General features: G+C 41.9%; 1 protein-coding gene across 4 annotated transcripts in view; it reads left to right on the plus strand.

Moving 5' to 3' along the window:
• FBXW2 (F-box and WD repeat domain containing 2) overlaps window positions 1-13,016 on the plus strand; it is a 33,768-nt gene extending 20,752 nt beyond the window's left edge. For all 4 annotated transcript variants that reach the window (XM_011989518.1, XM_011989517.1, XM_011989516.1 and 1 more), the window contains 3 exons: window positions 726-812; window positions 2,024-2,193; window positions 7,458-13,016. In XM_011989518.1, the coding sequence (XP_011844908.1) occupies window positions 726-812; window positions 2,024-2,193; window positions 7,458-7,746 (546 nt within the window). In that variant the 3' untranslated portion in view covers window positions 7,747-13,016. The remainder of the gene's footprint in view (window positions 1-725; window positions 813-2,023; window positions 2,194-7,457) is intronic.
• The last annotated feature ends 9,965 nt before the right edge of the window (window positions 13,017-22,981 follow it).

Raw genomic sequence — 22,981 nt, forward strand, 5'->3', positions numbered from 1 at the left:
GAGTCCCAGCTACTCGGGAGGCTGAGGCAGGAGAATGGCATGAACCCGGGAGGCGGAGCTTGCAGTGAGCTGAGATCCGGCCACTGCACTCCAACCTGGGCGACAGAGCGAGACTCCATCTCAAAATAAATAAATAAATAAATAAAGTCAGTGTGTGACAGATTCTGGTGCCAAGTCCGGTGCTTTTTCATTTATGATTCACATGGTTGTGAAAGCAGATCATTTGCATCTGCTTCAGTGTCTATGGGCTTTTTTCTTTTCTGTTCCTTCTCTTAAGTAACATTTTATAACTTTTAAAAATCAGTCCTAATGTTTGCTTCTAGATGAATGCTAAGATTAAATGCTGCCAATGTTTAGACAGTTTTTTTGTTTTTTTTTTTTTAAAGCGTTGTGGTCTTGCTCTGTTGCCCAGGCTGGAGTGCAGTAGTGCAATCATAGCTCACTGCATCCTCCGACTCCTGAGCTCAAGCAATCCTCCCACCTCAGCCTTCCGACTCACTGGGATTATAGGCGTGAGCCACCTCATCTGGCTAACATTAGACACTTTTAGATACTGCTAATAACAGAGAATAGTAAAATGTTTAGCAGAGGTTAATTTGGTAATGAGCTATGGCTTAGCTATTCTAGCATATTTTAAGCTCATTTTCATATTTTAATTTAAAGAATAAAATCGTTGTAGGAGAATCATTAAAAGGATCTTTCCGTAACATGGTTTACATTTGCAGGTAGTTTTGCAGAAGTGCAAAGTCAAGTCTCTCTTGCACAGTCCTGGAGACTACATCCTCTTAAGTGCAGACAAATATGAGATTAAGGTGAGTTTTTTCCTCCATTAATTTGCTTCGTTAAAGAAAAACTGGAAAACATAAGAAAGTTAAAGTGGTATGGCAAAGGGTAAACATTCTGAGAAGAGGAGGGGGAATGTCTTAGTCCAAGCCATTTTAAACCCACTGGAAGAAGAGATGATTTGCTAGCTCTATGTCCTATGTAGTTTCTTAACTTGGATTTGTAGATGAAAAAGAAATTCACATAAATTTATGTTCAGCTTATTCTTAATTCTTTTTTTCTTTCAAGACAGAGTCTTGCTCTATTGCCCAGGCTGGAGTGCAGTGGCATAATCTTGGCTCTCTGCAACCTCTGCCTCCTGGGTTCAAGCGATTATCCCGCCTCAGCCTCCTGAGTAGCTGGGTATTTTTGTATTTTTAGTAGAGATGGGATTTCACCATATTGGCCAGGCTGGTCTCAAACTCCTGACCTTGTGATCCACCTGCCTCGGCCTCCCAAAGTGCTGGGATTACAGGCATGAGCCACCAAGCCCAGCCCATTCTTAATACTTTCTTACATGTCTCCTACTGTCCTTAATTCTTAGATCTGAACTATGAAAACATAAATACTCATTTATTGTAATGAATTGCAAAGAGTTCACAAAGCACTCTCACATTCTTATTGCATCTCTCTCTCTTTTTTTTTCTTTTTCTTTTTCTGAGATAGGGTCTTGCTCTGTCATCCAGGCTGGAGTGCAGTGGTGGAATCTTTGCTCTCTGCAACCTCTGCCTCCCAGGTTGAAGTGATTCTCGTGCCTCAGCCTCCCAAGTAGCTGGGATTACAGGCACCCACCACCACGCCTGGCTAATTTTTGTATTTTTAGTAGAGACACGGTTTCACCATATTGGCCAGGCTGATCTTGAACTCCTGACCTCAAGTGATCCACCTGCCTTGGCCTCCCAAAGTGCTGGGATTACAGGCGTGAGCCACCGTGCCTGGCCCATTATTGGATCTTTTAAACTGTCCCATGTGATAGGCATTATCTTCATTGCAGGAGCTGGAGTTAAGAGAGATTAAATAATTTTACCCAGGATTGCACAGGATAATTAAGACTTGAACCTGTGATTCTTGGCTATAAAGCCTGTGGTCTTTCCAGTATACTTCACTTCTATCTGACTGCAGCAAACACAGACCATTTTAAAGACAAGCTTTTCTGTAGTGATGTGATCTCTCATCTTTCCTTATTTTCTTTTTTCTGTAGATTTGGCCAATTGGGAGAGAAATCAACTGCAAGTGCTTAAAGACATTGTCTGTCTCTGAGGATAGAAGCATCTGCCTGCAGCCAAGACTGCATTTTGATGGGAAATACATTGTCTGCAGTTCAGCACTTGGTCTCTACCAGTGGGACTTTGCTAGTTATGATATTCTCAGGTAATGTTTACTTTGACCTCACGCTTTACCTTTGAAAGCCTGCTGTAGTTCGGTAGGAAAGACAAGAATAAATGTTTGGATCTACCAGTCAGTAGCTGGCTTTTATGAAATGTTTACTGTATCACTTGTAAACAAGGTTATATATACTGAACATCTCAGGAAAAATATTTTAGAGGAAGTAAGCACATGAAAAAGAGTTACATACTGGAACGCCCCCTGCCTGACTGTGTGAGTCATGAGCCACTTCTTTCATATTTAACATGCTTTTCTGGAAAATGAGGGGTGTGGATGAAAAGACCTTTCAGATCTCCATAAGTTCTAATATTTTAAGTTCTACTTCATATTCAGTTGAAATTCTGCATTGTTTTACAAACTTGGTTAAACTTTAGTGGCATCTAGGCATCAAGTGACCTTCTGTTGACTAGTAGAAAGACAGAGATACTTAGAGAAAAATAAAATGTGCAGGGTTTCCCTCCAAAGAAATAAATAAGCAGCAGTCCATAGACAAATAATTTTGTGATTCACTGCATACAATAGGCTCCTCTTGGAAATTGACAATATCTGTTAGCATGTTTGGGGCTGATGGAAGCCAGTGCCATGTGGTCATTAAGAGAACTTTGCTGATAGACAAACCTTCGTTTAAGACATGGTGCCATCTCTGATGGGCTGTGTGATTTTGTGTAACTTTCTTAACTCCTCTGTAGCTCAATTTCGTCATCTGTAAAGTGACTATTAAATGAAATGCTTGTGATGAGGACCTAGTACACCACCTGGCAGATCTTTATTAATAATTTAAGTCTGAGAGGCCCCATATAAAGAAACCTGTTTGTTTAACCTACTGTACTTCACACCTATTGTGCACACACTTACTAATAACAACTCACAAAGTTAGCATCCCATAGCATGGTTCAGGACTTGGAGGAGTACAGAAAATTGAACATTCTCTTAATTGTTTTTATGCATGACTATTTGAGGTCAGCTTGTGTGGATCTGATCACAGTAACCACAAAACTTTGGTGGGCCGCATCTCTCTGATCACAAAGTTACAACCCCATTTATGCCTTCCTGGAGTCAGACCAACATTTCTAACCAGTTAGGTTTCAGAGGTGTCAGAATCAGTTATAGAAATGATTGATATTTATGCTTTGAGAAAAAAGACTGAAACCTTTCCTAGAAAACATCTGTTTAAGCTTTTCCTTTTATAGATGGGGACACTGAAGCTGAGACAGGGTAGGGGCCTTGCCCAGCATTCCACTTCTCACTTTATTCCAACATGCGTCCATTCATGCATGGCTGGATTATCCAATAGGCATATACTTATGGTACCAGAAAGCCAGGGACATCAGAAACAGGGGAAAATAAAGTTTTGAAAGAATTTGATATTTTGCAAAGCAAAATATTCAAGTAATCACCATGGGAAAATCACATCTTTGGTAGTTTAATATTGTTTTTATTTTTAATGAAAAATTTAGGAGGGAAGGTGCAAAGGCAAGGTGGGCTAGAGATGTCATAGTTGTTTTAATGCTTAGCATCTCTAAAGAGTTTAATTTGGTCCCACATCTGCTTTCTCATGTATCTTTCTGACTCGGAGTGGCATATAGAGACTATCTAGAGTCCTAGATGAAAGTTCTGTTAGTTTTTAGTGTTTGAATAATAGTTTTAAATAATAAACCTGCAGGATTGTTTGCTGGTAGGAATTGCCAGGTTCAGATTTTTTCTCCGAAAAGAATCTGTCTTGTGTCTGCTTTTTTCCTCCCAAACACAGATAAACCAACCTCTATTGAAACCTACTACAAATCCTCTGACCTCTATTGCTAGGACCAGGTAGGGCTACTTAGCTTTGAAGCTAATTGAAAAGAAGCAAAGCACAAATAACAGCATGTTACTCAGTAAGTCTGAGATATGATGTGATTGTTTGAGTTAGGTTATCTCTACAGCATGTAAGGTTACTTAGGTTCAAGGACCCAGACTCTGCACAGCAGGGATGTCCGGTTCCATTTCTAAAGTGATCAAAGTGAAAGCCACAAACCTGTCAAGACCTGTGCTCTATTCTGCAATGTATTTGTGGTTCAGTCTTTGGAATCAGCTCATCTTCACAGATCTTAAGCCCTAACTCGGTAGCCACCTATTTTTTTGTGTTTCTGTTATGATGTGGGACCTACCAGACTTCCTATTTGTTTTTCCTAGCCTCCTTTATTTTTATTTTTATTTTTATTTTTTTGAGACAGAGTCTCACTCTGTCACCCAGGCTCTAGTGCAGTGGTGTGATCTTGGCTCACTGCAACCTCCGCCTCCCAGGTTCAAGCGATTCTCCTGCCTCAGCCTCCTGAGTAGCTGGAATTACAGGCACTTGCCACGACGCCCAGCTAATTTTGTGTATTTTTTTAGTAGAGGTGGGGTTTCATCCTGTTGGCCAGGCTGGTCTCAAACTCCTGACCTCAAGTGATCCACCCACCTCGGCCTCCCAAAGTACTGGGATTACAGGCATGAGCCACCATGCCTGGCTTCCTAGCCTCCTTTAGATCTCTTTTGTAGGAATTTGCATTTGCCTCTGTTTATTTCACCACTACTTTATTCTTTAGATATTTATTGAGCACCCACCTTTGTGTCAGGCATTGTGGTATGCATTGGGAAGCATAAGAAGTACTTACCAAACTCAGGGAGATTAATGATCAGCAGGAGGGGGAAGACTGATGTTAAATAGCTAATTGCAAACAGTTTGTTTAATGATTGGGTTAAGAGGAGCCTAGTATGGAGTACTTTGAGGCCCTGCCTAGTTTGTGGAGTAAGGGAAGGCTTCTAAGAGGAAGAGACATTTGGGCTGAGCTCTAAAGGATGAGTATAAATGCCTTAACTAAGTACCAGGAGTGGATGTACAGTGAGGAATTTTAGACTGAGACACTAGTCCGTTCAAAGGCCCTGAGGTTAAAGGAGCCTCAGGTACATTTGAGAAATTGAAGGAAATTCCTTAAATGCCTCAGTGTGACTAAAGATGGGAGCACAATAAGGAACCATCAAAGAGTTTAGAAGTTGAAACAAGGTGGTAACAGATCAGGTTGTATGTGAGGTTAACTGATTCAAAGGGAGTGAGTAGATGTGGGGAGATCAGTAGAAAGCTGTTGGCAACAGTGCAGGCAAAAGATGGTGTCTTGGACTAGAGGTGTGGTAGTGCAGATAGTAGTGAATAAATTAGAAAAATTTAGGGCATATAATCAATAGAGCTTGGTGACTGAATTTGTGATTTGAGGAGGAGGAGAATTGGATGGTTGCCACGTTTCCTAGCTTGAGCACCTGGGTGAATGAGCAAGTAAAGAAATAGAAAAAACAGGTTTGACTAGGAAATTCAGGTTTGGATAGTTTGAGTGTGAGGAACTTTGTCTTACTCGCTACCGATATCCTGGTACCAGCATTGGCTAGCTCACTTTAGGCTCTTAGTAAATATTTGTTGAGTGAATGAACATGAGTCATCTAAGTAGAAAATGATGGATGAGTTATCAGTTGTAACTCATTGGAGCACACATATTGGGACCTTTGTTTCCCCTTTACTTCAAGGTCATCTGAACTTACTGCTTTCCCTGGGATCAGACTCCCATCTTGTAAACCTGTTTACAAAGGCTCACGCCACAGGGAGTGTTCAGTGATTGATTTTGGATGTTCTCAAACATGTCATCTAAATGGCTACCTCTTTTAGCAGAAGTTTCTTCCTTTTTCAATCTAGGAGGGTGAACTCATTCTCTGACTGCTTTTCAAGCAGGGGCCAGCACCTGTTAACTATTTTCTTAGTTTCATAGAAGTGATGTATGTTGATATTCTTAGTATCTTAGTATCACAGACTTTTTTTTTCAGATATTAACTATAAGAGAACCACATGCCCATGAGAGAGAATTTGTAAAATTTAGACAGGCTTTCAGTATTCTCTCAATCCATATTGCCCAGTTGCATTTCTTCTTCAAGAAAGAGAAAAAATATTCTTCCAGGTCCAGCTGATAAAAGGCAGAAAGGTTTGCTCATTCCTTGATACTCCCGTTATATCCGTTGGAGTGTTTGTGCTCAGCATATTCTCACATACTCTGGCAGTTATATGCTATGCCCTCCCCTTCTAAAGGGCAAAGACTATCTTGCTTATCTCTTTCCAGGGCCCAGCCAGCACTCAGCACCTATGATACTCAGAAAACATTTGCTAGACCTGCATCGTGTTAGTTGTATGACTCATAGCAAGATGTTTTAGTCTTATTTACTAATACAGTGGAGAGAATACCTCTACCTAACTGCATTATGAGGATTGAGATAACATGCCAGGCCTGGTGGCTCACGCCTGTAATCCCAGCACTTTGGGAGGCCAAGGTGGGCGGATCACAAGGTCAAGAGATCGAGACCATCTTACCAATATGGTAAAACCCCGTCTCTACTAAAAATACAAAAATTGCCGGTCGCGGTGGCTCACGCCTGTAATCCCAGCACTTTGGGAGGCCGAGGTAGGCGGATCACGAGGTCAAGAGATGGAGACCATCTCGCCAATATGGTGAAACCCCGTCTCTACTAAAAATACAAAAATTGCCGGGCACGGTGGCTCACGCCTGTAATCCCAGCACTTTGGGAGGCTGAGGTGGGTGGATCATGAAGTCAGGAGATCGAGACCATCCTGGCTAACACGGTGAAACCCCGTGTCTACTAAAAATACAAAAAATTAGCCGGGCATGGTGGCGGGCGCCTGTAGTCCCAGCTAGTCGGGAGGCTGAGGCAGGAGAATGGCATGAACCCGGGAGGCGGAGCTTGCAGTGAGCCAACGCCACTGCACTCCAGCTTGGGCAACAGAGCAAGACTCCGTCTCAAAAAAAAAAAAAAAAAAAAATACAAAAATTAGCTGAGTGTGGTGGCGGGCACCTGTAATCCCAGCTACTCGGGAGGCTGAGGCAGGAGATTCACTTGAACCTGGGAAGTGCAGTGAGCCAAGATCACGCCACTATACTCCAGTGTGGGCAACAGAGTGAGACCCTATCTCAAAAAAGAAAAAAAAAACTTTCATCAGACACCACCTTTCCCTTTTATGCCAATATTATATAATGACTGAACCCCCCCCGCCCCCACCTTTTTTATAAGTGGGCTGAGCTTTTTCTCCTTATATTTTACTTTTTATCAAAAACATTTAACTCTAAATTTGCTTGAATTTAATACTGGTTTTAAATATCTCCAGAAAAGATTACAGTAGCATAAACAGAAGCAAAGTTGCCTTCTTTCACAGTACCTAACTCTCATCCTTGTAGGGTCATCAAGACACCTGAGATAGCAAACTTGGCCTTGCTTGGCTTTGGAGATATCTTTGCCCTGCTGTTTGACAACCGCTACCTGTACATCATGGACTTGCGGACAGAGAGCCTGATTAGTCGCTGGCCTCTGCCAGAGTACAGGAAGTCAAAGAGAGGCTCAAGCTTCCTGGCAGGCGAAGCATCCTGGCTGAATGGATTGGATGGGCACAATGACACGGGCTTGGTCTTTGCCACCAGCATGCCTGACCACAGTATTCACCTGGTGTTGTGGAAGGAGCACGGCTGACACCATGAGCCACCACCGCTGACTGACTTTGGGTGCCGGGGCTGCAGGTTTTGGGTGCAACCTCTGTGGCAGCCGACTGCATGAACCAAAGTTCTCACCTAATGGTATCATCACGCAGTGCACAATCATTTATCTATGTTTGCCAGGGGCCAGGGCTCGGGGTGGGGGAGGGCTTGTTTTATTGACATACAACGCAGCATGCTAATGGGGTACACCATTGACTTCATTTGTACTTAGTTAAGTTGGTCAGTGTAAGAGGATGCATTTTGGGTTCATCTTTCTTGCGTGGAGTATTGGTTTTAAGTAAAGAAAGTTAAATGATCCATTAATCTGCTAATTGGTTGCCTATGAAATCACATTGTGTGTTAGTAAAGCTTTTTACCATAGCCTTTTTTTCTTTTGAAGTTGAAGCAAAGGTGCTATGATGTTGTTACAGCAACTTTTCTTATACAGGGTTTAGCTTTTATAAGAGCCACTGTTAAAACTTCCACCAAATACCAGTTCTAAAGAAAGTCTGTCTTCCAGTGCAAATCTGATTCTGTAAATTGATTGTTAGCAACTCATTCTAAACCTTATGTCTTGGCAGAATCAAGGTTGGCCATGTTTAAGATGTGAGCAAGTTCTGTAGTTTTTGTTTCCATGTTGGGGAAGCTAGTCCCCGACAGCCTGGATGACTGCACAGCCGTGCCCTGGTATAGCAGAAAAGAGCAGTGAGCTGGAAGGTTAGAGACCGGGCCTGTTACCCAGGAACTCTGCAGCCTCTCTGGGTCCCAGCTTCCTTGTCTGCACAGCCAAGTATTAAGCTCAGTGATTTCTAAGATTCTTTCTGGTCCTTTACCTACTGAAATGTGTAAAAGTTGGTAATGCATTTTTGTCTGATCCCTGATTCATGATTTCTTTCTGGCAGGATAATATTTAAATGAAATGACTGATAAAAAGTTTTCTGTAAGAACATCAATTATGTGAAAAGGATGAATAAAAGGAAAATGTAGAAAATATAACTGATTTCACTTAGACAGTTTAAGTAATTGGTTGAAGAAATGCTGATAGAAGCCATGGTTTAAATAGGGACACAGTATGCTATATTAGAAGGATACCTGAACCCAATTTAACTTCCTTCTTTGTCTCTAACTTAATCTGCAGCTTCAGGCAGATTAACTTTCTCTTCTAATACCATCATTTTCTTCATTTTTTAAATGAGGGAATTGTCCTAGATTAGGGCTCACATACCCAAATGCCTAAGGGAGCCATGCCGGTAATATAAATGAGTAAAACGTTCTGGGGAGGATTGTGCTGTCCCCTGGAAAGTTGATATAACAGGGCAGTTATTCAGCTCTGTTTTATCATTAGGAGAAAGAAGTCCAGTGTTGGCAGGTCTTTAGATTGTTTCAGGAGGAGCTAGAAATCCAGATTTTTATTTGAAATCCTGGATTTTTAAAACGTTACAACTGATAAAATTTAATATAAGGAACATGTCCCTGGGCTGCCAGTTTGTGTTGTCCTCCCTCTCTAAAGGTAGGTAATTTTGTGGTTCAGCAGTAGTAATGTTTGTTAGTGGCCACAATCAGGGAGAGAGTAGAGGGAGCAAGCAGTAGAAAAATCTCAGCCACTCTTCAGCTGTCTTCTCTTGTATTACAAGGATGGTGGAGAGGGACATGTTTCATTCACAGACCAACAGGAAGGTAGTTTGAAGATGAACATAAGAATTGGAACCTCAGTGACAGCTTATGTCTGGGAACATGAGCTTCTTGCTGACTCCAGTATAAAGCATATCCATCTGACAGGTGAGAAAAAGTGTTGCTAGCAGAGCTGAGAATGATGTAAACTCTAGGGTGGGGACCTGTCTCTTCCAGAATCTGCATTAGCATAGAGCCAGACTGTGGACCTCTGAGTGCTGTGAAGTTGATAGAAATTAATGGTGGATTTCAAGGACAGGTATCATTAATATCCATGTTGAAACTCTGTGGGGTTTAAGCAAAGGGACAATATCTTCCCCCCATCCCACATAATCTGGGTTTAATCCATCTCACATTGAGTTCTGTGCATGAGCTCTGCTTAGTACTCCTAGAAATAGAACCAGAATTGCAACTGAATCTGTTTTGCAGAAGCCCCAGGAGACTTTGGGCAATGATGAGGGTAAATTACTTTTTACTTTATTATTACTTTTTTTGAAATGGAGTTTCGCTCTTATTGCCCAGGCTGGAGTGCAATGGCACGATCTTAGCTCACTGCAACCTCCGCCTCCCGGGTTCAAGTGATTCTCTTGCCTCAGCCTCCCAAGTAGCTGGGATTACAAGCGTCCACCACCACACCCAGCTAATTTTTATATTTTTATTAGAGACAAGGTTTTACCATGTTGGCCAGACTGGTCTCGAACTCCTGACAGGTCATCCACCCACCTTGGCCTCCCAAAGTGCTGCGATTACAGGCGTGAGCCACTGCGCCTGGCTGAGTTTTTACTTTTTATCGAGCCTGAACAGGTAACTATTACTGATCTAATGCCCATCCCCACCCCACCTCACTTTCAGATCTATCCAGTAGCTTCAAAGAGCAAGTAATTATAATTATTTGTGGGAAAAGTTTTATTAAAGTGACAAACTTGAAGCTGTATATAGTGTGCTCTATTTCAGTTTTTAGTGATGAATATAGAAGTCATCAAGGTGGTACTTGGTGCCGCTGGAATTTTTTTTTTCCTAGGCAGTGTTGCTCTGTTATACAGTAGGGTGGAGTGCAGTGGCATCATCATGCAGCTGGATTTTGACAGCAGAATTTTGGGCAGTAATTGGAGTCCTAATGTCTATTCTTCTTTATGGAGGCCTTTATTTGGCCTAAGATTTTATTTAACTGCTTTGTAGATGCTGGATATATTCGTACTGTCGCCAGTTATAAAAATGGAAAACTAGCTCATCCTTTTTGCAAAAGAAAGCAAAGTGGGGAGTCAGAGTGAGAAGTGGGTAGGGGATAACTAAAACTATTATTTACTCTCCTTTTATTGCCTTTGAGAACTAGCTCATGCACACACTGACTTTGGCTTCCTTAGTGCATAGGGAAGGGAATTGCCTTTCCCTCTTTTGTGAATATTCTCATTTCTGAAAAATTCTAAGTCATGAGAAGATAAGCCCCATCCTTTCTTACAAGGATTGGATTTCTTGGGTGGCACTGTGGTGTGGTGGAAGCAAGGGGCTTCTCTCAGGTTCATAAAGGCCATCATAACAACTTCGGGCTTCATGGTGTGGACAGGGATCCAGGAGAGCTGAGTGGATATGTGACGTTTCTAGTAGATTCTGTCATCATTCCAGCTCCATTATTTGAAGTAAAACACATTGCCAAATCTGACTCTAGCCTGACATTTTAGACCTATTAGAGAAATAGGAAGAAAGCCCCTCCAGTGGAAGGACTGGACTTGGAAGAAGTTCTGCAGGAAGGTGCATGCAATTGGATAGTGAAACGTGGGCAACATTGCTATTGAATTGTAAGGTTTGCACTTCATTTTTCATAGTTTAAAAATTGCTGTGTTCTGGCTGTTGAAAACACTTGGTGAGGTTTGAATGAGGATTATATAATCATTCTAGTATTCATAGGAAAATGATTACGGCTCTCCATTTGTAAAACAAAAGAAATACTTTCGGAAACAGTATTTTAGACCTGAAGAAATTGTTTGTATTAGGTTAGGCATTTTGATCTAACAGAATCAGCTAAGGATAGTGGATCCTGGCTTTACACATTTCTTTGACCAAACCCAGCTGGCAACTTGAAGTTGTTATGGTGTGGCTTCCAGGTTGCCTAGAGGTGAATCCTACCGACATCACTTTGTTTGTTTGTTTTTTGAGACAGAGTCTTGCTCTGTCCACAGGCTGGAGTTCAGTGGCGCGATCTCAGCTCACTGCAACCTTCACCTCCTGGGTTCAAGCGATTCTCCTGCCTCAGCCTCCCGAATAGCTGAGACTACAAGCGCGTGCCACCACACCCAGCTAATTTTTGTATTTTTAGTAGAGATGAGGTTTCACTGCATTGGCCAGGATGGTCTCAATCTCTTGACCTCGTGATCTGCCCGCCTCGGCCTCCCAAAGTGCTGGGATTACAGGCATGAGCCACTGCGCCGAGCCCCACCATCACTTTTATAGCTTTCTGTGCCTCCTTCTGTGGGCCTTGGTGTATGAAGCCACTTGCCTTTCTCTGTAGGGAAGTGAGCAGAATCAGATTACTACTCATGATGCAGTCTGGGCAGGGCATACTGTCACCTTTGCCTGTGGACACAGTTGTCAGGATAGGGGAGAAGCCCTTTAGGTCTGTCTTCTTGACACAGCCCTCCTACCAGGTTATGCTGGTGCTTTCGCTTGGTTTAAGACAACCAAGACCCTTGAGAATTACCCTGTCCTCAGATGGAGTGTCTGATGAAAAGAACAGATTCACTTTTTTGACAAAATGCGCATTAGCCATCTTTGGCAGTGTCTCTAATCGAAGGTTCCCCATGCCTGCTCTAGGAAAGTAAACTTTTTTCAGAATAAATCCTCAGATGGATTACTGAGTAGTCTTTGCACCATTCCCATCAGCCTCATCCAACTGAACGGTCACGCTCAGTGCAAAAAGCTGTTTTGCTGTCAAGATGTTTCAGTGTTTCTGGTCTTCCCTGGAACAGTTCAGTTGTTTAAATTTAGTAATTCAATCCTGACCAGTGTAAACCCACTTAATTACTGCAGCCTAAAGAATTCAGCTACTTCTACTCTTCATAAATGTGCCCAACCAAGTAAAGATGTGTTTTTAATATTCAACCCTGGAAAATTACTAATTCAGATGATAAAAGCTCATCATGTTTTGGCGTCTTTGTACTCAGATGGTGAACAGGCATATTTCACTGATTTGGACTTAGTGTACTTGATGAGAATGCTCAGGTTGAAGAGAGAGTTCTGTCACCAATCCAACATCTATAGCAATGCGGAAAAAGTCATCAACTCATATTTCACTAATTTGATGTATGTTGTGATTTAGAGGGCGTGAGTTAAAGTTTATATTTGAACTGTGTGGGGTAGGCGGAAGAAGGGATTGCTTAAGCAAATGGTGGAGTGATTGTGGAACAAGATGTCTCTAAGATGAGAAGCTATTTTCTTGCATCATAGAAGCGCTCTTTTTACCCATAAGTGATTGTGCTAACTATAAATCATTTATATCTGTACATTAAAGCAGATTCTCTCAATTAGGCAAATTTGGTTAGCCAAGTCCAAATTATTGTTTGTACTTGAAAGTAATAAAGCTGCATCTCCTTAAAAATATATTCTGTAGTTAAGACTTGTCTTGCTTTTCCCCACAATGGCTTCAGACATTTTATCCAACCAATTGAGGGACTTTTCAAAAGTCAGTGTATTTTTGAAAACGGAACAACCCCTTGAGTGATCTGAGGTGGCTCTGTTCTTTTACTGTTTCTACATCTTCTAGAAGGTAAACTCAACAATATAACCATTTCTGAGGGTGATCCAAAAAGCAAAAAAATAGAAGTAAAACTCTAGGAAATAATTTTGGTGAATTTCATGAATAGTTGCAAGTGAAGGGGTGGGGTGGGTAAACGTCCCGTTTTGTAGGTTCCAGACCTTGGAATACTCTTCTCTCTTACCCAAGGATGTGTCTATCCAGCACATCTTTGCATGAGTTCTTTCCTCCTCACTTAAACTTACGGGGCTTCTTGTCATTTGCATACTATGGCCCTGCACCTTTGATCCCCTGACAGCATCATTAAGGGCAGATTGTCATTCCTGTTTTACAGATGAGAAAGCTGTGGCTTGGTAAAGTGATTCATTACCTAGAGGAGTTGTAGTAGGTGGTGAGGCCGAAGCCCTGATTTTCAGCCCCCACAAACCTGGATTTTTTTCCATGTTTTCATGTTTCCTTGTCTGTTCTTTCTGTATTTCAAGTCTCTTCAAACCCCGACTGCTGCCTTCTCCCTCCACCACCTGTGTGCACGGTTCAACCTGTCTTATGCTTTGCTTCCAGGGAGTCTCCCCAGCCACATCTTTGAACATTTACTTGGCTCTTGTTCAACCTTGGTAACTCGCCATTACCAACAGGGCACATCTGGATTCCTTAACATAATGGAGCCCTAGCTAATTTCTTCAAGCAAACAGTTCTTGCTCTTCTATTTATTCCCACCCTTGCACTTTGGGTGTTGATCTCCCACTATCTTTAAAGCCTCTGCTGACCAGCATACCCCACTCCAGCCTCACTGAGCATTTTTGTGTAAGGTTAGTGGTGCAGTTCATTTAGCAATAAATACTGTTGTACCTCTTGCAGTAGACAACTATTAACTTTCATCTTGATTCTCAATTTTTTTTCAAAATACAGGTGAATACCTGGTTTCCCCAGCAACATTGTAAGATTGAGAGTAGGAACTCAGTGAGATTTTAACAAATTCCATGGATTGTCTTAAGAGCTATCTAAACTTGGAAGAAAAATAACTTCCAAAGCATCTAAAATTGAAAATAAAAGATCAGAAGCAAAATGAAAGATCAATTCCACACAACTCTTCCTCTCTCGGACTTCCCTTTTCTGCCATATCCTGTAAACATCTAAAGTGTTCTGAGTACATTTGGACAGAATATTTAATGAGCACACTGTGATTAGACATGAATAGTCCTTGCCAGTAGGATGTGCCTGTCCTTTGCATTTTAACCACATGTTCTGTGCTCTCTGTGGTAAAGATAATCTAACAGTAATAAAAACTTATGGAGAAAGTTACCCAGAGTTCCTTTATCATTATGATTTTTAATACTCTCTTCTAATCCTTATGCGCATGTGTATGGATTTATGTACTGCAAATCATTGTTTTGTAATACGTTCTCAAAAATGCGTGTTAGGTTTTTACAACTACCATAATATTTTGTAATTTTCCTTCATTACTGTAATTTGCTAAGCCTTTTATGTTTTGGTAGATAATTAGGTAGTTTCCAGTTCTGCTTTTTAGAAAATACTACAGAGAACTTCTTTGTGCATATTTCCTTAGAACAAGCTCCAGTAGAAGACTTACTCACAAAAACAATGGAAATTTTTCTTAATATTTTCTGTTACAGGTACAGAAGAGTGCTTACAACACACAGTTTTGTTGAATAGTTATGAAGTGAACACTTGTCTAACCACTGCCCAAGTCAAGAAAGAACATTTCTAAACATGTTTGCCAATTTAATAGATAGAAAGGAAGTATCTCAAGGTTGCTTTAACTGACATTTCTTTAACACGTGACAACATATTTTTATGGGGGGGGAGACTAGAGAGAAAATGACATATTTTTATGTGTGCTTATTTGTATCTCTTGAATTCTGTCTGCATCTTTTACCCATTTATTTTATTACACTTTCAAATACTTGTGAAAACATTGGTCGAGATGAATTATGGCTATAAATAAAATTTCACTAATCTGGTTATCACTGATTTAGAAATAATAGTTCAACCCAAGACATGCGTTGAAGTGTTCTTTGATTACATAGGAAGGATTTGTGTCAAGTGAACCTATACACAATCTGTTTACATACTATTGGTTTATATGGTACATCACAAATTATGCAAAAAGTAGATCTAGTAAGACCCAGTACCAAAGATTAGAGCTAGTCAACAATACTATTTAAAGGAAAATATGGACAATCATGAGTCAAAAGATTTTTTCCCCAAATTAACCGTAATATGTATTGAAGTTTAAAATGAGGAATTCATTTTGGAAAGCAACCAAGCACAGATTCGAAGAACGTAGTAATCCTGTGTTTTATTTTTACTCAGTGCAGACTCGGGGGTGTCAGGTGTGCTTTTATATCTCAGCCTCTGTAAGTTCAGAGATTTTCCGTCGGAAACTTGTCATAGGACAGCACGCGTTCCTGAGACTGTCGTTCGGCAGGTCTAGCCATGTAGGGCAGCTCTTGCACTGGTTCATCATGCAGACTCTAAGGGCATAAGGCTTAAACTGTATTTGACAGACGAACAGCAAAACAACACTTAGGAAGTCTGTGTGTTGGAAGAAATGGAGAGGTGGAAGTAATTAAGAGTTGCTTTTTTAGTTTTCCTCTTCTCCCTCACCCGACTATGTCTTGAGAACAAGAACCATGTCTCATTCTTTGTGCTTACATCACCTAGAACTACAAAGTAAACTGGAGGAAGGGATGAATGGCTTGATGGGTGAACGGGCCTTGGATTGGTCTACATTTCTGTAATCCAGTGTTCACAAAATGTACGTACTTTCCTTCCAGCATTACCTGGAAACTTTCCACCAGTATCACCTGGAAACATCAGTATCACCTGGAAGCTTGTTAGGAATGCTAATTATCAGGCCGCACCCAGACCTAATGAATCAAACTATGGGGCTGGAGACCCACAGCTGTTGGCCATGCTCCCTAAGGGTGAGAACCCCAGCTATTATCTAGCCTGTTCTGCCACCTAGTGGAAAGTTTGGGAGTTGCATCTGGTAATGAGAGCCAGATTCTGTTGCTGTTGAAGACATTTAATTATACCAAGGACTTTCTTGCACTTAAGGTTACTGCACATTCTGAGACTGAGTTTTGTTCTTGTTGCCCAGGCTGGAGCTGGAGTGCAGTGGCATGACCTCTGCCTCCCAGGTTCAAGCAATTCTCCTGCCTCAGCCTCCCAGGTAGCTGGGATTACAGGCGCACACCACCATGCCCAGCTAATTTTTATTTTTAGTAGAGATGGGGTTTCACCATGTTGGCCAGGGTGGTCTCAAACTCCTGACCTCAGGTGATCCGCCCACCTCGGCCTCCCAAAGTGCTGGCATTACAGGAGTGAGCCACCGCACCCGGCCTGAATGTGTTCTAATACTGTACTTGCCTTCTACTTTATTTCCAGTTATCACAGGGCGTGTCATGTCAAGACATCAGTAGGCAGCAGAAGGAACTGTCAACAGAGTAAATAGACAATCTACAGAATGGGAGAAAATATTTGCATACTATGTATCTGACAAAGGTCTAATATTCAGCATCTATAAGGATCCTAAGCAAATCTACAGAAAAAAAAAAAAAAAACATTAAAAAGTGGGCAAAGGACATGAACACTTTTCAAAAGAAGACATACCTGTGTCCAAAAAAAGCATATTAAAGCTCAATATCACTGATCATTAGAGAAATGCAAATGAAAACCACACCAGTCAGAATAGCTATTATTAAAAAGTCAAAAAACAACATGGCCAGGTGTGGTGACTCACACCTGTAATCTCAGGACTTTGGGAGTCTGAGGCTGGTGGATTGCTTGAGCCCAGGAGTTGGAGACCAGCCTGGGTAACATGGTGAAACTGCATCTCTACAGAAAATACAAAAATTAGCCAGACGTGGCGACATGCGCACATAGTCCCCGCCATTCGGGAGGCTAAGATGGGAAAATTGCTTGAGCCGGGAAGGCATAGGTTGCAGTGAGCCATGATTATGCTACTGCACTGCAGCCTGGGTGACAAAGCAGGACTCCGTTTCAAAAAAAAAAAAAAAAGTTGGCCAGGCCAGGTGGCTCATGCTTTAATCCCAACACTTTGAGAGGCAGAGGCGGGTGGATCACCTGAGGATAGGAGTTTGACACCAGCCTGGCCAACATGGTGAAACCCCATCTCTATTAAAAATACGAAAAAGCCGGACGTGGTGGTGGGCGCCTGTAATCCTCGTTACTCAGGAGGCTGAGTTAGAAGAATAGCTTGAACCCGAGAGGCAGAGGTTACAGTGAGCCGAGATCATGCCACTGCACTCTTGCCTGGGCAACACAGTGACAGTTTGTCGTCTAAAAAAAAAAAAAAAAAAAAAAACAACTTTGGAGAGGTGGAGAAAAGGGATACATATACACTGTTGGCGGGAGTGTAAAGGGAGTGTAAATTAGTTCAACCATTGTGGAAAGCAGTGTGGTGATTCCTCAAAGAGCTTAAAAATCAGAACTGCCATTCAACCCAGCAATCCCACTACTGGGTATATGCCCAAAGGAATATAAATCGTTCTACCATAAAGATACATGCACGTCTGCTGGGTGTAGTGGCTCATGCCTGTAATCCCAGCACTTTGGGAGGCTGAGGCAGGTGGATCACCTGAGGTCAGGAGTTCAAGACTAGCCTGGCCAACATGGTGAAACCCCATCTCTACTAAAAATACAAAAATTAGCCAGGGGTGGTGGCGTGCACCTGTAGTCCCAGCTACTTGGGAGGCTGAGGCAGGAGAATCGCTTTAACCCAGGAGGCGGAGGTTGCAGTGAGCTGAGATTAGGCCACTGCACTCCATCCTGGGCAACTTCGTCTCAAAAAACAAACAAAAAACCAGCAACTGAATAGCAAAACCAAGGACCCAAACAGTACTTTCAACAAAGCTAGGTACAAGGTAACCTCATGAGCCCCTGAATACAAGTGGTTGAGGCAAAATGCCTATTGCCACAAGAACATTTTTGTAAGAGGAAAATGAAAGAAGGAAAAGAGATAGTATATGAGAGGCCTGAGAACAGGAGAATCCAAAATAGGTAACAGGTGATCAATGGAAAGTTGGGCTGCCAATCTGAAAACATCAGCTGAAGCTGGGAGAGGCGCTGTCCTCTCCAACAGTGGATGAGAACAAGGACCTAAGGCAAGAGCGCCTGAAAGGGCTGGAGCACTGTAGCCCTTATAAACAGTTGAGGCTGATCGGCTCTCTTTTAAGACAAGGCCCCACACCAGGGAAAACTGGGGCTAAAACTCCTGGGAGCAGGACAGCGACAAGAGAGGAAAGTAGAAGATGGCCGAGACTCAAGAAAGGATAAAAACAGAGGCAGGAAAATCCAGAAAGCAGGTTGCAATATGTTTGAACCCCAAGAGAAGAGGGGCTGCTCTAAGAAGGTTGAAAAGCTTGCCTGAACACTCATTCCAAAAAGTCAGGAAAACAAATTTTACATAAAAATAATACAAAAGTATCAAGATTAAATTCTGTACACAGTTGTTAAGAAAAAAAATCCAAAGAGGGAGCAGATTAACATCCTTACAGACAATGAAAACACACCAGGGAGACACCATAAAACAGACCAAGACTAACTTAAAAACAAATACATCAGCCTGGGCATGGTGGCTCACACCTGTAATCCCAGTACTTTGGGAGGCCGAGGCAGGCTGATCACTGGAGCCCAAGAGTTCAAGACCAGCCTGAGCAACATGGTGAAACCCCATCTCTACAAAAAAAAAAAAAAAAAATTAGCTGGGGATGGTGGCATGTGCCTATAACCCCAGCTACTCAGGAAGCTGAGGTGGAAAGATCACTTGAGCCTGGGAGGTCCAGGCTGCAGTGAGCCATGGTTGAGCCAGTGACTCCAGGCTGGACAACAGAGTGAGACCTCATCTCAAGAAAAAAAAAAATAATAATAACAGATAAACAGATAATGACTTAAGAGATAAAAGACAGTGAAAAAGAAAAATATGTTTAAATAAAAAGGAAATGAAGAGATAAACAAGATTTGAGGGAAACTGACAAATATTGAAAGCAGCAAAGATGAAACATACAGGTAATAGGAGTTCCAAAAGAAGAAAACCAAGCAAGGGAGGAACAGAACAAATGCCAAAAGATATAATTCAAGAAAACATTTCAGAAATTAAAAAAAGATTGAAACTAAAATTGAAAGTATACCAACAGAATATACACCCTGAGGGACCAACATTAAAACATTCCATTAAACTTGTTAAACTTTAAATAAAAAGCAAATATTATTTGGGTATCCAAATAGTTGATGAGGAAAAATTCCTCTTAATAAAAGTATTCCAACTCTAAATGGGAAAAAGATAGAATATAACTAGTTTGCAACTCCTCTGAATAAATAGATAGGCATTGAGCATCAGCCACTCCTAAGATCTCAAAGAAACAACGAATCATAATGTGTCTCCTACAGTCATGCCAAATACCCTTGGTAGTCTTGCCAAAGGGACCAAACGTGGTTTTGAACCATTCTCTGAACCTAGGTACCAACTTGCAGGAAATGCCAAGGATAGAGAGAGATGTTGAACTGCAACAGGAGTATAAAATCAGCAAAATCCAGACTGCAAGAAACTGCAGTAAATGGCCTGGGTTTTTCAACAGATACATTGTAAGGAAATGAAAGGGGTGGAGGAAGAATCCATAAATTGAAAGAGGCACGGCCACGCGTGATGGCTCATGCCTGTAATTCCAGCACTTTGGGAGGCTGAGGCAGGTGGATTACCTGTCAGAAGTTTGAGACCAGCCTGGTCAAAATGATGAAACTCATCTCTACTAAAAATACAAAAAAATTAGCCGGGCGTAGTGGCACATGCCTGTAGTCCTAGCTACTTGGGAGACTGAGGCAGGAGAATCGCTTGAACCTGGGAGATGGAGGTTGCGGTGAGCCGAGATCACACCATTGCACGCCAGCCCAGGCAACAAGAGCAAAACTCCGTCTCAAAAAAAAAAAAAAAAAAAAAAAAAGAAGATACATGAATAAGAACTTAAGAAGATGCTTAACATCGTTAGTAAACAGGGAAACATCTAAATAGAATGGCTAAAATTTAAAAAACCAACCAAACCAAGTACTAGAGAAGACGTGGAGCAACTGGGGATCTCATACACTGCTAACAGGAATGAAAAATGACACAACCACTTTGGAAAAAGACGTGGCAGTTTCTTAAAGTTTCATAGACACCTACCATATGACACAGCCATTCCATTCTCAGCTTTTTTTTAATCCAAACGAAATAGAAACATACATCAACACACAGCCTGCCCAACATGGTACAAACCCGTCTCTACTAAAAATACAAAAATTAGCCAGGAGTGGTGGCACGCACTTGTAATCCCACTTACTCAGGAGGTTTCAGTGAGCCGAGATTGCGTCACTGTACTCCATCCTGGGCAACAGAGTGAGACCCTGTCTCAAAACAAACAAACAAACAAACCCATACATCAACACAAAGATTTGTACCTAGATATTTATAGCAGCTTCATTTGTAATAGCCCCCAAACTGGAAACACCCCCAAATATGTATTAACAGAGAAATGGATGTATAATTGAGATCTATTTGTTCAATGAAATACTAATCAACAATCAAAGGAAAAATTATCAATATATGCAATGATATGAGTGAACCTCAGAATTATGATGCTGAGTAAAATAAGCCTGATAAAAAGAATGCCCACCATATGCTTCTATTTATACAAAATTCTATCTATAAAATTAATCTCCAGTGACAGAAAGCAGATCAATGGTTATCTGGGATGGAGCTGGAGGAAAGGATGACCACAAAGGTGCTATGGTCTGAGTTTGTGTCCCCCCACAATTCATATATTGAAATCTTAACCTTCAAGGTGATGGTATTAGGAAGTGGCCCTTCAGGAGGTGATTAGGTGGTAAGGGCGGAGCCTCCATGAATGGGATTAGTGTCCTCATAAAAGAGACTCAGTGAGTCTGTTCCCTCTTCTGCCTGGGAGGTTACTGTGAGAAGACAGGTGTCTATGAAGAAGCTGACCCTTACCAGACATCTTGATCAAGGTCTTCCAGCCTCCAGAACTGTGAGAAACAAATCTCTGTTGTTGGCTGGATGCAGTGCCTCACGCCTGTCATCTCAGCACTTTGGGAAGCTGAGGTGGGCAAATGGCCTGAGGTCAGCAGTTCAAGACCAGCCTGGCCAACATGGTGAAACCCTGTCTCTACTTAAAAAAAAAAAAAAGTTGGAGTGGTAGTGGGTGCCTGTAATCCCAGCAACTTGGGAGGCTGAGGCACGAGAATTGCTTGAACCCCCTGGCCAACATGGTGAAACCCTGTCTCTACTTAAAAAAAAAAAAAAGTTGGAGTGGTAGTGGGTGCCTGTAATCCCAGCAACTTGGGAGGCTGAGGCACGAGAATTGCTTGAACCCGGGAGGCAGAGGTTGCAGCGAGCCGAGATCACGCCACTGCATTCCCGCCTGAGTGACAGAATGACACTCTGTCTCAAAAAATAAAATAAAATATAAATAAATAAATAAATAAATAAATGCATTTCTGTTGTTTATAAACCACCCAGTCTATAATATTCTGTTAATAACAGCCTGAACAGGCTAAGATAGAGGGGTACAAGGAAGCTTTAGGGGTGATTGAGATGTTCATTATCTTGATTATAGTGATGGTTTGACAGGTGTATACTTATGTCAAAGCTCATCAAATTGAATGTTTTAAATATGTGTAGTTTACTGTATGTTAAGTATACTTCATTAAAGTGGTACAGAATGATTTCTTGTTCTTGCTTTATCTTTATTTTCCTAAGTTTATTTACCACGCATGTTCTTGGTTGGTCTATTCCAATAATTTTGCTTCAGATGGTAGATGTTCGTCGTCCTCTTTTTACTGTGTTTGGACTCCTCAGGTGGCTAATTAGTTTGGTCAATGAGCTCCTGTTCCGCTGAAGTTATCAGCCACTCTGCATGGCAACTTCTAGGGGAAGGACTGAGGACCAGTCTGTCTCTCCCTCTGGGTTTAAGGAGAGAGGAGATAAGCCCTGGTCACAGAGTGCCCCCCAGTTTTTTTTTTTAAGAGATAGAGTCTCTGTCGTCCAGGCCAGAGTGCAATGGTGTGATCACAGCACACTGCTACCCTTAACTCCTGGGCTCAAGCAATCCTCCCACCTCAGCCACCCAAGTAGTTAGGACCACAGGTGTGCGCCACCACACCAGGCTAATTATTTTATTTTATTTTGTAGAGATAGGGTCTCACTGTGTTGCCTAGGCTGGTCTCAAGTCCTAGCCTCAAATGATCCTCCCACCTCAGCCTCCCAAAATGTTGGGATTACAGGCGTGAGCCACCACACCTGTCCAAAACCCCTCTTGATCCCTCTGGTCTAATCACATCTTTCTAGGTGAGAGTTATCCTCTGGTCAGGGATTTGCCCTTAAATTTGTACTAAACAGCCAGCAGTGATAGGAGGCGTCTTTCTGGGAAATAATCTCTTAATTTCACTTAACTTTTCTCCTTATTAGGGCATGTTGCTTTCCTGGAAGGCTGATCCATGTGGCCTGGCTATGCTGATGGTTTCTAAAGGGAAGAAGTAGGATGTAGGTAGTGATTGTCCCAAGACAACACGTGGGTGAGCAACAGCGACCTTCCTGGCCTGTAGTCTCTCTCTACCGCCTCCATCAGCCCTTAACCCAGGCTGCCGGCACTTCCCTCCTTGCTCTTGAGTATAGAAATCATTGCAGACAGACTTCTGTCACCCCAGAGGCGGCGGCTGCTTTTTTTTGAGATGGAGTCTCGCTCGGTCGCCCAGGCTGGAGTGCAGTGGTGCA

Source organism: Mandrillus leucophaeus, unplaced genomic scaffold (assembly GCF_000951045.1).
Source record: "Mandrillus leucophaeus isolate KB7577 unplaced genomic scaffold, Mleu.le_1.0 Scaffold354, whole genome shotgun sequence".
NCBI lineage: Eukaryota > Metazoa > Chordata > Mammalia > Primates > Cercopithecidae > Mandrillus > Mandrillus leucophaeus.